Here is a 15,809-nt window from a genome sequence, read left to right as displayed (position 1 = left end):
CGAGCGGAGCTCCCGGCTGTCACCGCGCGACGCTCCTCCAGTGCCACTGGCTGCGGTCCCCGCGCTGGGCCTCCCGCGCCGGGACTCCTTCGCCCCATAATCGGGAAGCCTTGCCCTCCCTCTCCCCTGCGCCCGTCTCTCCAGCCCCGCCCCTCCCCTCTGGCAACCACCAGGGCGTTCTCTGCATTTATGGGTCTCTTCCTGCTTTTTTTTGCTTATTTCGTTTTTTAGATAACACATATAAGTAAAATTCTATGGTTTCTGTCTTCCTTTGGCTGATCTGTTTCACTCATGCTAGGCCCACCCACGTGGTCACAAATGACGAGGTCTCATCGTTTCTATGGCTGTTAGCTTCTCAACTGTGTCTCCCTCGTTTTTTTAGTGGTTGCTCGGAGGCTACCGTGACATTTGCCCCTTCACACTGGTTGTGGATAATCCGGCTTCACAGCTGATGCTTCCTTCTTCCCGCTCTGCAGTCCCACTGACCGTTTCTTCTGTACGGTGTCGTCACACCCGTAACATGTCTGTGTAAACATTGATGTCAAAAGTACACACACACACACACACACACCATAAATCTTCACGGTACTGTTCTTTTTGCTTTAAATAGTTGATTTGCAGGGAAATTACAGTGAGGGGAAATGGTACCCTCTTCTCATCACCCACTGCTTTTCTCTGTGTGCTGCTCTCCTCTCCTTCCTGCGGCCCTGCGTCTCCAGCGGCATCGTCTCCCTTCATCCTCAAGGCCCACGTCAGTGGCCCTTCTCACAGCATAGTCTGCGCTCAGCAAGTCTCTTGGGACTATTTCACTCCCGAACTTTGTTTTTTCTTTTTTTTTTTTTTTTTTTAACTGTGGGGTGAAATACATGTAACAAACTTTAGCATCTTGACCGTTTTTCTTTTTTTTTTTTTAATTTTTTTTTTCAACGTTTTTATTTATTTTTGGGACAGAGAGAGACAAAGCATGAACGGGGGAGGGGCAGAGAGAGAGGGAGACACAGAATCGGAAACAGGCTCCAGGCTCTGAGCCATCAGCCCAGAGCCCGACGCGGGGCTCGAACTCCCGGACCGCGAGATCGTGACCTGGCTGAAGTCGGACGCCTAACCGACTGCGCCACCCAGGCGCCCCTTGACCGTTTTTCAAGTAGTTGTCTCACGTTTATGTATTTGTTTGAGAGAGAGAGAGAGTGCACATGCGCACGCCAGCACGGGAGGGGCAGCGGGGATGGGTAGAGAATCCCAAGCAGGCTCCACACTGTCAGCACAGAGCCCGACACAGGGCTCGATCCCACAAACCGTGAGATCACGACCTGAGCCAAAATCGAGAGTCAGACATTTAACTGACTGAGCCACCCGGGCGCCCCACATCCTACCTGTGTTTACGGACGTGCGTCCGTGGTGTTAAGTATATTCGTGCAGTCGAGCAGCCATCACCACCGCGCATCCCCAGGACACTTGGGTTTCCTAAGACTGAAGCTCTATGCCCCGTGAGTCACGACTCCCCATTGTCTCCCCCTACAGCCCCTGGTGCCCCGTGTCCCACTCGGTGCGCTATGAGCCTGACGACTCCAGGGACCTCGTCCAAGCAGAGTCACACCCTGTGTGTCTCTTGTTACTGGCTTATTGTACGTAGCGCAACGTGCCCAGGGTTCGTGCGTGTTGTGGATATTGCCGAACTTCCTTCTTCGGGCCGAGTACTACTCTGTTGTGTGTATGTGGTACATTTTGCTCATCCGTTCCTCCGTGGCGGACGCCAGGGCCGCCTGCACCTTGTAGCGGCTGGAATGCGGTTACCGTGGGTGCACAGACATCTGCAGGACGCCGCTTTCGGTTCTTCTGAGCGTGGACCCGAAAGCGGGCTGGCGGGGTCGCGCGGCAGTCCCGTTTCTGGTTTTGTGAGGAAGCCCACGCCGAGCCCCACGGCGGCTGTGCGGGAGGCCCCCTCCTCCACGTCCTCACCCTCCGGCTGCTCGAGCTGTTGGGGCGGCAGCCGGACTTCTGTTACCAGAGACGCGACCGGCCGATGTTTCTCTCGTTGCGCGAGTTGTTTTTACTGTTTGGTGTCTTTGGACGCATACAGATTTGTAATTTTCCTGAATTACGGTTTGTCTGTTTTTTCTGTTGTTGGCTCTGCATTCAGAGTCACATCCAAACATCGCCAAGTCCCGCGCAGTGAAGCGTTTGTGCTGTTTTCTTCTAAGGGTTTTATTGTTTTAGCTGTGACATTGAAGTCTCTGACTCGCTTTGAGTTAGTTTTTGTGTGTGGGGCTAGGGAAGCGTCCAGCCTCGTTCTTCCGCGTGTGGACGTCCAGTTTTCCCAGCGCTATTTGTTACAAAGACCGTCCTTCCCACATAGAGTGGTCTTGGCGGCTGCGTTGAAAATTGACCGCGTATGTGAGGGCTTGTTTCTGAGGCCTCTGTTCTGGTGCATCGTCTGTATGTCTGTCTGTATGCCAGTGCCGCGCTATTGTGAAATCAAGAGGTGTGTGTCTTCCAGTTTTGTTCTTCCTTTTCAGGATTTTTGTTGGCTATTCCGGGTCCCTGAGAATTCCATGTGACTCTTAGGATGGATTTTTCTGTTTCTACAAAACATATTGTTGGGGTTTTGATAGGGATTTCGTTAGTTTTGTAGATCCCTGGGCAGTATTGATATCTTACTGATACTGAGTCGTCTAATCCATGAACGTGGGATGGGCATCCCTTTATTTATGTTTACTGTTTTGGGGTGGCTTTTTTATTTGTTTGTTTTTGGTTTTGGTGTAGACTGCCTGTGCGCAGGAACCACCCAAGACGTAAACTGAAGGTCTCCTCAGGTCTTTACTGAGCCTTTCCCTGGGCGTGTGCAGGCACACTCTGACCTCCCCGTATATGCCCTGGTTTGTCCGAGTCGCTGATGTGTGGTTCCCCAAAGGGGAAAAGGAAAAGAAGTGGGGAAAGGGGTGCCGGCCCTTCAGGTCTCCCGTGGGCCTGGGCTGGTCTCCTGGAACTCTGGGGACTGTAAGATCGAGTTTTTCATATTTGGGGATTTTCAGACATCATTTCTTCAACTGTTCTCCTGCTCAGTTATTCCTGTTTTCCCCTCGGAACTGCTGTTAAACGTATGTCAAGCCATTTAATCTTGTGCCACACGTCCCCGAGGCTGTTCATTCTTCAGTCTGTTTTCTCCATATTACTCAGTTTGGATATTTTAAAAGTTGTACTGGGGCTCCCGGGTGGCTCAGTCGGTTAAACGTCCGACTTCGGCCCAGGTCATGATCTCACGGTTCGTGGTTTGAGCCCCATGTCGGGCTCTGTGCTGACAGCTCGGAGCCTGGAGCCTGTTTCGGATTCTGTGTTTCCCTCTCTCTCTGCCCCTCCCCCGCTCGCTCACACACACTGTCTCTCTCGAAAACAAATAAGTGTTTAAAAAATTTTAAGATTTTGTTTTATTCTTAAAGTTCACGTATTTTTGAGAAAGAGCACACACGTGCAGAAGTAGGGGAGGTGCAGAGAGAGGGAGAGAGAGAATCCCAAGCGGACTCCACGCCGTCGGCAGAGTCCTGCTCGGGGCTCGAACTCACAAACGGCGAGATCGTGGCCTGAGCTACAATCAAGAGCTGGACGCTCAACCGACTGAGCCGTCCGGGTGCCCCTAAAGATTGTATTTTTAAGAAATCTCTACCCCCAACATGGTGTTCGAACTACCAACCCGGAGATCGAGAGTCACACGCTCCCACTGAGCCAGCCGGGCGCCCCCAATTTGGATATTTTTATCGACCCATTTTCAATTTCACCAAGTCTCTCTTCTGTCTCCACTTAAGCTATTAAGTGAGTTTTTCATCTTTCTGTCTTTGTGCCTTCTCTCAAAGTGACCTCTCTTCCTGGCTTCCTCTCTCCCTCACCTCCCCCTCGGCCCACTCCGGCAACCCCCTCTCCTTGTCGCCCGCGAGCAGCAGGGCAGGGGTCTGGTTACAGTCGTGGAGCAGCTGCGTGTCTACGGCCGTGAGACAGATACTGCCCCCCGGACCCACTGTGAACTCCTCACCCGTTCACGGAGACACGGAAGCAGCCTTCGTGTGCACCGACGGGTAGAGCGAGTATGTGTGCGATGTGCACCCACACACACGCGCACGAGGAACGTGAGAATTTTAAAATGATTAAATCCTGTCATCTGCCACATGGATAAAACCCCGAGGGGATCGTGCTAAAGTAAAATAAGGCAGGAAAAGAAACAATGCTGGTTGTTGCCTAGGGGCGGAGGGATGGCAGGTTGTAGGTCAAGGGCACAGGCGTCCAGTTAGAAGAGGAGTGAGTCGTGGGGACGTGATGCCCAGCATGGTGTCGGCAGTTTCTACCGTGTTGTATACAGTAGATCTCACAGATCGCACACCCCGTACGCAGAAAGTAAGTGTGTGAGGTGATGGGGGTCAGCTAGCACCAGAGACACCTGTGTCCAGTCCACACTTGTGCACCTACACAGTGTCGTGTGTCTCAGCAAGCTGGGGGCGCTGGGGGCGAGCGTGCGTGTGCTTGGATTCTCGGTCGTGCGGACTGGCGACTGGCGGCAGGCCACCGAGGAATGACGACAGGCCTGGCTGAAGGGTAGCTGTCGGCTCGCCGGGATTCCCGCGGCTGTGAAGCTCGGCCCCTGTCACCTCCGCAGCCTCCGCCACACCTCCACCTCAAACCTGCTCCACGGCGAGCACGGTAACCACTGTGGCTTCCTGATTTCTTTGTTTTAGGAACTAACACACAGTGAAAGCCATCTTCCTCCTGAATTTCCTTTTCCACCTTTTCTCTACTGAACAAAACAAGGAAAAACATGCTTTTAGAAAGCATTAAGACATCAAGAAATTCTCACAGCGCGCCTCCCGCCGCAGCGTGCTTCCCTGCGGTGGGCGCAGTCTAGGGAAGATGGGCACCCTTGGCTAAGAGAACAGCTGGCGTTTGTCAAGAGGGACTCTTCTGCACCTCCAGAGGCTCGTGGGCCCTCGGCCCGGCTGCGTGCACGGGAGCCGGGCTCCCCGCAGTCTGAGCGTGCTGTCTGTGATCACCGGGCCGCCTGGACCGGCTCCGCTTTGAAGCTGTCGAAGCTAGCGGCTCCTTCCAGCCTCCCGTTCCTCAAATGAGGATCTGTCTGTGGCCCAGATGGGCCTTCGATGATGCCTTCGCTGTCGTGGCCGACTTGGGATGAACACGGAATTACTCTGAGCGAGCTTACCAGATTGCTATCTACGGGCAGAGGCCGTGGGAACCACCGAGCAAGGCAGCGTGCGGCCTGCCTCGACTTTACATCTTTCCAGCGACTGGCAGTGGGGGGGGACGAGAAACGTCCTCCGAGGGCCTCCAGTTCCAAAGGAACCTGACGGGCGACTCTCGGGGCCTGTGCGCTGGTGCTACCGTTGCTGGCTTTGGCTCCGAGTGCTCCGCTGTGACCGCTGTCATCTCCGCGACAGGCTGACAGCACTCCGGAGGCCACACGGCACGTGCCGGAGGTGCCCGACCTGACCAGAGCCCAGTGAGTGTGCTCTGGGGGCGGTGGGCGCAGGGGGGCCCCTCGCTCCCCAGCCCCGCATCCTTCCTGGACTGGCGGTCGGGCTGTGCTCCCCAGGCCTGCCTCCTGTCTCCTGCTCGCCTGCTGCCCGTCGCCACGCTGCTTACGCTGGAATAGGATGGCCGTCGCAGGTTTGGCACGAAGAGGCAGAGGTGAGGGGAGGCCACACTTGGATCACTGCACTGTGAGGCGGGCTGCGGGGGGCCGTGTGGTATTTCCAGAAGCCCCTCCAGCCATGCAGAGACAGCCGTTCAGAAAAGGCCAGTTGTCCTCAGGTGTTAGATGTTTTGAGGAGCCTCTCACGGGCTCAGAGTAAATAAGCAGCAGCCTCGCTCTTTTCCGTGGCTCACAAGGCAGTGCCTCACCTGCACGTCCCTGTGCAGCGTGGTCCCGGGCACTCAGCCGAGGGCACCGCAAGACCACATGTCTCCACCTGTGTCCCCTGAGAAGTGGTCTCAAAGGTTAAAGCCAGCCTTATTTTTTTTTTTTTTTAATTTTTTTTGAGAGACAGAGACACAGAGCATGAGCAGGGGAGGGGCAGAGAGAGACGGAGACACAGAATCCAAAGCAGCTCCAGGCTCCGAGCTGTCGGCACAGAGCCCGACGCGGGGCTCGAACACACTGACCACGAGATCATGACCCGAGCTGAAGTCGGACGCTTAACCGACTGAGCCACCCAGGTGCCCCAAGCCTTGTTTATTTTTAAATGAAATTCCAGAAGAAATCTCATAGAATTACAGACGCTGACACGGTGAGACGAAGCTTACGTGCCACATGAGGCCCCCCGGTTGTGTATCTGTCTGTGTGTCCTGTTCTGGGTGCTCCGCTCCCCCGTGCCTGCCTCTTGTGCTCTCCCGGCCTCCCGAGTGTTGTTGTCTGCCCTGTGGTGACCGCCACCGGGGGGACTTTGCAGATGGGCGAGGTTCCCAAGCTCCAGCGCTGGAGCCTGGGTGCAGCCTGGGACTGCGTGGCCAGCACCCCCGGGCGGCAGCTGCTGACGCTGGGGACACATTCCGAGTTGCGGGATATGGGACGCGGACTCTGTGCGTCTCCCCTTGCCCTGTCGTCTTTTTACTTTGCTTTTTATCTTCCACCACTCTTTTTCTGAATGACGGCAAAAGGAATCTTTTTTCTTCTCACAAGGAAATACGAGTGTTTCCTGTCACTTTAGCAGGAGTCAGAGATTTCCTCACAGGTGACCTCGGAAATCTTTCCTTGTACTCGAAGACAGAGATGAACATCCTTTGCAGGGAGCAGGTGTGTGTCCCGCCTTAGAACATACCAATACCTTTGGCTAAAAGGGAGCCCGGGAGCTTCGTTCACTGGACGCCTCCCGCGGCTGGCGCCCTTCAGTCACAAGTTAGAGTCTGGGAGACCAGACTGAAACCGTGTCTGACACAGCGGCGTGTGACTCGAATATAGGGAAGGTATTTTCAAACACATCGCCATCTGAGGCATTTTTCGTACCCCTCCCATGAGCCGGACGTGGGTCAGCCCCTTCCCACGCTCCCCCGTTCACAGAAGCAAAGCGTGCTGCTGCCTCAGTTTCCCCACTCGCGCGCTCCCACGCCTCGCTGCACGTGGCCACCCACGTGCCTGCTCTCGCCCTGCCCTTCGTTTGCCCCTGCTTCTCCGTGCGGGGGGCCCTCTGGTCTTCTGTTTAAGGGGATACGAAATCTGTGGAGTTTCTTTTGTCCAAAGACGTCTTTGTTTCGCCTCCAGTTTTGAAGAGAACACCTTGGGTGGCGGTTCTGTCATTTCTCTGTGGTGCCGTCCCGCTGTGTCCTGGCGCCCGCCCTGCCCCTGCCCCTGCCCCTGCCCCCGGGGCTCCAGCTCTCCCGGGGCAGCCGGTGTTAGGCCCGGATGCACTTTGCATGCGAGTCTTACAGCTGCGACCTGCTCACATCTGGCCGTGTCGTTCTGTCCTGTGTGCTGGGGTTTCCGCCACACGTGTGAGCTGTGACTTTCCGTCCGTCCGTCCGTCTGTCCTCACGGTCCAGCGGGCGTTTTCTCCCAGCCGCTTTCCAGCTGCGACTCTTCTGCCAAGTCCACCTTGGGGGCTTTAATTTTCATCATCACATTTTGCAGTTACAGAACTTTCTTCCACCTTATTCTTTCTGGCACATCCGATTCTCCGCTGAAATTGTCCGCAGGGAATACCGTGTGGTCTCCTGACCCGGGCGGTATCGGCACCCCACCCCCGCCCCGGGGTGCCGGTCCTGCTCTTACCTCCTTTGCTAAGCCAGTTCTTCTCTCCTTCCCTCTCGGACTCCAGACCCTGTGTGTGGAAACCTCAGGTGCCATGAGGCTCTGTGTGGGGCTGTCTCCCACCGAGGGGTGTTGTGGGGCGGACCCCGCCCGTTGCAGGCTGAGTCGCTTCGAAGCTGGCCTTCCCTGTCCCGTAGCCGGTTAACTCTCGGTGCTGGGGGCGGCCCAAAGTCCGCGGTGCTTCCACAGCCTCTCCTCCTCGGCGGGCGTGGAATTGCAGAGTGCTCCACGCAGCACCGCGCCACGAATCGGAGCTGCCGTCCCCTCGGGGTCCGGGCAGCCGCTCACGGCAGGCACACGACTCGGGTGAAGGGCCGCCCCGAGCTGGGTCTCCACACGCCCTCTCTCCGGGACCTTTGTCCCGGCTTCGGAGTGGTTCCCTGATGCCTTTAAGTGGACTTTCTGAAATGCGGCTTTTCTGGTTTTTCGGAGCCGGGTGGTCAGTTACAGAGCGGTTGGCTGCGGCCTGCGGCAAAGGTCCTATTTCGTACGTTTGCGGCCCCCGGCGCGTCCGGAACACCCGGAAGGTCCCGGCCGCGGGGCTGTGTCTCAGCCGTTGCGTGTTCCACGCTCTCGGGCAAACGTTCCAGGCGGGTAGCATTTTCTCACCGGCCGCCGTACTTTGTTCTAATTCGTGGTTCCAAAAGTGCTCGTACTGAGCTTTCCGAGAACGCGTGTTACGTCAGTTCGAGTCGTGGGCGTGAAAGTGAACAGTGACAAAGCAGGAAAGAGAAGGATGGCTGGCTTCTAAGTAGGCTGGGGTGAGACCAAGCCCCACACTTGCCTGTTGGTCTTTGGGGACAGCCCAGGGGCAGAGGGAGGGGCCGGAGCAGAGGTCAGGACGCCTTGACCCCGGCACGCCCCGTGGCGGCTGTGGGCCCCGTGTCCACCCCCCCCCACGCCCCCCACCTGCTGGCGGGGACACCACGAGGCCCACGGGCCCCTGACGACGGAGGCGGCAAGTTGCGGCCTGTGCCACACGCTTGGCCTGTGGCAGGGTCGCCCTTGGAAGACGGAACTAAGGGGTTTGCGTTTGTTTTGTCCTGCTCAGATCACCCGAAAATTCCGGCTGAATTCTGACGGCAAACTCGAACAGACGGTCTCCATGGCAACCACTACCCAGCCCATGACTCAGCATCTTCACGTCACCTACAAGAAGGTGACCCCGTGACCCCGAGCGTGTGTTGTGACCCTTCGGCTTCCCCGTGGACGCCCGCAGCAGGTGTGGGTGTGGCCGCAGGTCTCCGTGGGCTCCCGCGTGTTGCCACGTGTTCCTGTAACGGCGTAGAAAAACCAAATAAAAGGCCTTTATTTTTATGACGGAGCATTTTGAATATTGTCTCTCGTGTAGACTGTGCGTTTCTTCCATCTGCCGGTGGCTGCTTGTTTTCCAGTCTTTTCCCTAAAAAATTAAGGAGTGACTCTCGTGTTCCCTCACCTTTTCTTCTGGTAGTTTTGGCAAGATCTAAAATACCTATAAATCTTCAGTGGGGGAGCCGGTGATAAGCCGACGACCAACGCATCACAAAGGGGATCAGTTACTTTATGACTTTAGAGCTGACGGTCTCGGGGCCCCATCTGCACAGGTGAAGGGCCTTCCCGCGGCCGTGAGTCCCTCACACCCCCCGCCGTTCTGTGCGGACCGCTGCTCTCATCTCTGTGTGTGTTGTGCAGTCTCCCAGCCACCCAGCCGTCCCCCTCCCAGGGCTTCGTCCCTTCTCCCTTCTTTTCGCTGGAGTATTTTTAAACAAATTCCCGGCGTTTCCACCAACTGCTTTAGTGTGCGTATCAAAGCAAAACAAACCGTTTGCTTCTTCCTGACACCCCACCTTAAAAGCCCAGCCCTGAAGTGGGGCCCACGTGAAGGGAGGTGGTGCCCTAGCCCCAGGGAGAGGAGGACCAAGCCTCGCCCACCCCCCCACCCCGGGCTTGGGGACAAAGGCGGCACCAGGTGAGGTGGCCAGTACCTAGGAGCTCAGGAGGGACCAGGACTGGTGACCCAGGTACCAAGGGGCCAGGGAGGTTGCTGCAGGCCAAGTAAATCCAGGGCAGGAGACTCGTATGAAGTCATCCTGAGGTGAAGTCCCCTCTAGCTGCGTGTGAAACCAGACAGTTGAGGTGCTTCCCGAACATGGCAGGACAGGGACGGCGTGGACGCTCCCCGGCAGGGCCAAAACCCGAAGGCGGCAGAGGCCCGCTCTTTGGCTCCGGGCCTGCCCGGAGGCCCGCAGGGTGGAGGCCCTGCCTTCCCGGCTTTGCTGGACGCAGCCCACACGCGGCTCCCTGGGACGCGCTCCTGTGCGCATCATAATGCATGAGATTATATGCACTTCTCTGGGGTCTCTGCGGCTGGAATCACACCAGCGGCTCCACCCGCGTGGGGCGTGGGTCTCTGCCGAGACTCCGGGCCACTTCACCCTCCAAAGTCTAGGGGGAAGTAGCAGAGCCCCTCTGGTTAGGATTTCAGCATCTGGGCTTTGGGGAAAACAAACATTGGGACTTTAGCACCGGAGGCCCCGGAAGCCGGCAGGGCGGCCTCCACCCGCGGCCCTCCCGCCCAGAGCTGCTTGCGGGGTGAGCTCGGAGCCCAGGACCAGAAGCAAACATCCGGCACGGTCTGGTCCCTCCCCCGTGCTGTTTGGGAACGGGGTCCCTAAGCCCGGAAGGTGTTCCCCAGGCTGAACTGGGGGTGTGTCTGTCTTGTTCCTCCGTCCCTTCTGTCCCCGTGGATGGAAGTTCTCACTGGACTGTGTCTGCCCAGAACTTCTGTCGCCACTCCGGCAGTCACCTGTCCAACTGCCGCCCTTTGCTGATGCTAAAATTAAGAGGCCCCAGTGGTGGGGGGCTGACCCCATCTCTCACCGGGGAGTCCGCCACCATGGGGGATCTCTTCCTGAGCCAGCCCCACGGTCAGCGCTGCAGACTGGCCGCCTTACCACTGTGGTCATTTCTTTATTTATACATTTACGTCATCTCCACGCCAACATGGGGCTCGAACTCACAGTCCCCCGATCAGCAGGCATGCTCCTCCCAGCAGCCGGGCACTTTTTCCTTTTTCACAGAGCCATTGTATTTTATCGGGTCTGGCATATTTTGTATTTAACAAAATAGAGGAGCCAAAACTGCAAACCGGTCAGCAGTGTCCTGATGGGAAGAGGGGCTCCGCTCCCTCCGACCCTTCCCACCCGACTGGAGCTGAGCGGCATGGAGCAAGCACGGCTGCTGACAGCGGGTAGGACCCGGGTCCTGCGACTCCTGCCTTCTGCGTGTGTTCAGGGGCATCTGTGGGTCAGGGAGACCCCAGGTAGGAGCTGAGGAGTCAGCTCCTGGATAGATCAGAGATCCCAGCGGATGCCCGCCTTGGACGCCATGCCTGCCTCCCTCCTTCCCCTTCTGTGACTCGTTCGTGCCTGCGGTGCTGGGTGGACAGAAAGGAAAACCAGTTGCAGCCGTCAGAGGGGGAGGCTGAGACTCCTGCAGGTGTCAACGGGGCGCCTCCCGCCACATTCCCCAGCGGCCCTGCCACCACCCACACAAACAGGAGAAGGAAAGGCAGGGATTCCAGGGACAAGCCAGACGTTGGGATCCCAGGCTCTCCTGGGAAACTGAGGAGACTATGAAAATTTCTGGGGCATTTCCAAGGAGACAGCGTCTTCAGAAGAGCCTGGAAACTCCTATTCTGACAGCCTGGGGTGGCGGAGGCACAGAGCCATAGTCCGTATCGCAGAGCTGCCGACCACCTCCAGGCCTCTCTGCGCTCAACCCAGCCACCCGCGACCTACCCGCTGGCTCAGGCCTGACATTTCCCCTCCACATCCTCGTCCCCTCCTACAAGGCTCTCAGAGGCCCTGGTCTAAAAGGCCAGTCAGTGCCATGGACAGAGTAGCCTGTCTGAGAAGGAAATCGTAGGGGAAATGCATGAGATCATGGATGGGGAAGCACCACAGCAGGAGACATTCTGTCTAGTGTTGTAGTCTCTGGAGTGGGGATGGGCGGCGGAGAACCACTCGCTTCCTATCGCAGGGGCCCCCTCGGCACCGCTGTCAGGCGGGAGGGGTGGGAGCTGTTGGGAGTGGGGAACACCCCACGGACACACTGCCTGCCCACTCCCTGGCCCCTGTAGCTCCAGCCATCTGGACCACTAAATCCCCAGGCTCTTCTACAGCCCCCAGGGCAGGGCTGGGAAGAGAGGGACAAGTCCTGCCACCACTAGGGCCAGAGCATGGTCCCCGGGACACCTGACCCCCTCTCTTGAAGGACTGGCTACATGACAGTCAGAGAGCTGCACGGACCTCACACTGTTCTCTTCCTGGAGCCGTGGCGTGAGCGGCAGATGGGAGAGAGAGAGGAATGGAAAGGCTTGTCAGAGACCCGGAGAGAGGCATTCAGAGGCGGAAGGGACAGGCCTCCCCACTAACTGCTTTATTTTAAGTAATCTCTGTGCCTAACACGGGGCTCCAGATATCAACCCCAAGGGGCACCTGGGTGGCTCCGTCGGTTAAGCATCCGACTCTTGATTTCAGCTCAGGTCATGATCTCGCGGTTCATGAGATCAAGCCCCAAGTCGGGGTCTGCACTGACAGCGCAGCCTGCTTGGGAATCTCTTTCTCCCTTTCTGCCCCTCCACCGTGCACGTGCGCACACACACACACTTTCTCTCTCTCTCTCTCTCTCTCTCTCTCTCTCAAAATAAACATTTAAAAAACAAAATATCGGCCCTGGGATGAGTCACATGCTGTCCCGACTGATCCGGCCAGGCACCCCAACAGCAGTCACTCCTGCGCTGGGGGATGAATTGTCAGGAAGAAACTCCTTCCGCGTGCAGCAGGCTGAGCCTGGTCGCCCTGTAGTAACTTCCCAGCAGAAAGCCGGCCGCCATTTGCGTCAGAAAGCCCTAGCACCTCGAGTGGAGGCCCACACCCAAGGCTCCTCTGCTCCTCCTGCTGCCCGGAACCTGTGATTCGGGCCAAAGGGGGCGGGAGGTGCTCAGAGGACAGGAGGTCGTGGGTGGGAGGTCAAAGGTGGCAGGAGGTGCTCAGAGGCCAGAGCGCACAGCTGTGTCCCGTGGCCTCCGCTCTGGTGGCGGGGTGCTCAGAGGCCGCAGGCCCACTGCCCTGCTTCCCGCCTGCGCGGGCAGAGCCAGAAATGGAGTTACACTTCATGGTCTCGGCACCGCCGTGGCCCGTTTGAGGTCGCCACGCAGTCGGCACCTTCCCCGTGGCCGCCTCAGCACAGGGGACTCACATTCGTGTTTACGGGGAAAGGCGTAGCATCCGTGCCGTCTCCAGTTCGCTCTCTAGGAGCGGAGAACTTTTCACCTAAACTCTCTGATCTTACCTCTTCTGAGGTGAAAAATCTTGGTTCTTTGCAATATTAGTTGCTTTAGTCTCCAGGTACGTAGCGTTTTCAGAGGAGTAACACTGTGACAACGGACGGAGCCTGCCGTCTGCAGTTTTTCCTTTCGGTTTTGCCCCTTCCCCGCAGAGAGAGCGAGTCCAGGTACAGTCGAACTGGACTCCTCGGTTTCCCTGGTGCTTCCGGCACCGGCTCGCCACACGAGCTCCCTGCGTAACTCTCTGATTGACTCCGCAAGGTGGCTCTGCTTACGCAAAACCCCCGACGTGACTTTACTGCCAGGACCGTAAAATAGGGCCCACTTGCCCGCCCGCAGCTGCAGGTGCTTCTGGGGCAGCCAGGCCACGGCTCACCAAGCGGGTCCCCTCCCGCCGGACGCCCACCCCGCTTCCGGTCTTCGGCGGGCCTAACGATGCCCCCACCAGTAACCTGCCGCTTTGGGTTTCTGCCGGCGCACGCAGGCGGGACGTCCAGGAGGGGGGCTGCCAGCCCAAGGCCAGCGGCACAGGGGACCCGACCCCTGGCGGCGGTGCCCTCCACCCCCACGGCTGTGGGAGGCCGCTTGCCCCACCAGCCGGGCGCTCGTCAGGGAACGGGAGCTGGGCTAGCTGGGGTTTGCATTTCTCTCATTTTATTTTTTTCTTCTGGGTTTTTGTAGCTGATGCACTCTTGAATTTGGAATATTAATCCTGACATGAACGTTCAGTTACAGTTTTTTTATTGAGGGAAAACACACTGTTATGACATAAAGTTCGCCATTTTAACCAGTAACTAAAGTACGGTTTGGCGGCATTTAGTACCTTCATCCTCCTGGGCAACCGTGACCTCTGCCCTCTCCCAAACCATCCTTGTCGTCCCAGAAGGAAGCCCCCGACCACGTGATGGTCACTTCCGTCCCCCGACCCCTAGCCCTGGCGCCCACTACTCTTTTCTGTCTCAAGTTACAAGTATTTTTGAAAATGTTAAATGCCTTTTTATCCACTATGCATTTTGTCTTTCATCGTTCCTGAATTGTACGTCTTACTTAGGAAGGTTTTGTCTGTTCCCCAGTTACGGAGAAAATTACCCATTTCTTCCAGTACTTATTTCACGTTTTTCACTTAGGTCTTTGATCCACTTGGAATTTGTCCCCGTGTATATTGTGACCTCGGGCCCCATCTCGTCTCTTCCCCCACCTTACTCGCGGACTCAGTTCTGCAGGCACTGGGGTCTGGCTCTGGCTGTCCCAGGTCCCCCGGACTGCCTGCCTGCACTTGGCCTCGTGCTCACGGTTCCGTGACAGACGCCACACCGGGCTCAGCTACAGGCGGGCTTCTCCCTCACCTTTCTCCTTTTTAAGATTCATTCTGGGAGCGCCTGGGTGGCTCAGTCGGTTAAGCGTCTGACTTTGGCTCGGGTCACGATCTCGCGGTCCGGGAGTTCGAGCGCCGCGTCGGGCTCTGGGCTGATGGCTCAGAGCCTGGAGCCCGCTTCCGATTCTGTGTCTCCCTCTCTCTCTCTGCCCCTCCCCCGTTCATGCTCTGTCTCTGTCTCAAAAATAAACATTTAAAAAAAAATTTAAAAAAAAAAGATTCATTCTGGCTGTACTTTTTTTCATTTTTAGAATTTTTTAAAAAAAAATTTTTTTTTCAACGTTTATTTATTTTTGGGACAGAGAGAGACAGAGCTTGAACGGGGGAGGGGCAGAGAGAGAGGGAGACACAGAATCGGAAACAGGCTCCAGGCTCCGAGCCATCAGCCCAGAGCCCGACGCGGGGCTCGAACTCCCGGACCGCGAGATCGTGACCTGGCTGAAGTCGGACGCTCAACCGACTGCGCCACCCAGGCGCCCCTCATTTTTAGAATTTTTTAACATTTTATTTCTTTTTGAGAGAGAGACCGAGCACGAGCAGGGGAGGGGCAGAGAGAGAGGGAGACACAGAAACCCAAGCAGGCTCCAGGCTCCGAGCCGTCAGCACAGAGCCCGACGTGGGGCTTGAATCCACGAACCATGAGATCGTGACCTGAGCTAAAGTTGGACGCTCAACCAACTGAGCTACCCAGGCGCCCCTACTTTTGCTTTTTAAGAAAATTTCCTCCCATTAAAATTAGCTTGTTCGGGGGCGCCTGGGTGGCTCAGTCGGTTTAAGCATCTGACTTTGGCTCAGGTCACGATCTCACGGTTCGTGAGTTCAAGCCCCGCGTCGGTCTCTATGCTGATGGCGCGGAGCCTGGAGCCTGCTTGGGATTCTGTGTCTCCCTCTCTCTCTTTGCCCCTCCCCTGCTCGTGCTCTGTCTCTGTCTCTCAAAAATAAAATAAACCTTAAAAAAATTTTTTTAATCAGCTTGTTTAAATCTAGAAAAAAAAATGCCATTCTGATATGTCTACAAGGATGCATTAAATTTGTAAATTTGCTTATGAAGAATTGTCTTCTTTGTGGGTGGATTTCCTCTCCGGAACATGGTGCCTCCGTCTGCTCAAGTCCGTGTGGGGTCTTGAAGGCACACGAGCCTTCCGCACACAGGCTCTCTCACTGTTGGGTTCATGCAGAGGAGTCTCATCTATTTGTTGCTGTTGGAAACAGAGCCTCTCTCCTACTGCGTCCTGTAACAGGTGTGTGAAGACAGCCCCCGTCTGATCTCCCTGCGGTTTCGGACCCTGCTGCTGTCCTGT

The 15,809-nt window shown here is 56.7% G+C and overlaps 1 protein-coding gene across 3 annotated transcripts in view; it reads left to right on the top strand.

The window, feature by feature from the left end:
* Positions 1–9,118, top strand: part of THAP4 (THAP domain containing 4) — a 41,777-nt gene extending 32,659 nt beyond the window's left edge. For all 3 annotated transcript variants that reach the window (XM_043578445.1, XM_043578444.1, XM_043578446.1), the window contains one exon: positions 8,853–9,118. In XM_043578445.1, coding sequence (XP_043434380.1) covers positions 8,853–8,972 — 120 coding nt within the window. In that variant the 3' untranslated portion in view covers positions 8,973–9,118. The remainder of the gene's footprint in view (positions 1–8,852) is intronic.
* The last annotated feature ends 6,691 nt before the right edge of the window (positions 9,119–15,809 follow it).

The sequence above is a fragment of the Prionailurus bengalensis genome, chromosome C1, assembly GCF_016509475.1.
Source record: "Prionailurus bengalensis isolate Pbe53 chromosome C1, Fcat_Pben_1.1_paternal_pri, whole genome shotgun sequence".
Lineage (NCBI taxonomy): Eukaryota > Metazoa > Chordata > Mammalia > Carnivora > Felidae > Prionailurus > Prionailurus bengalensis.
The sequence above is the reverse complement of the archived record's forward strand: the minus strand, read 5'-3'. Positions and strand labels throughout refer to the sequence as shown.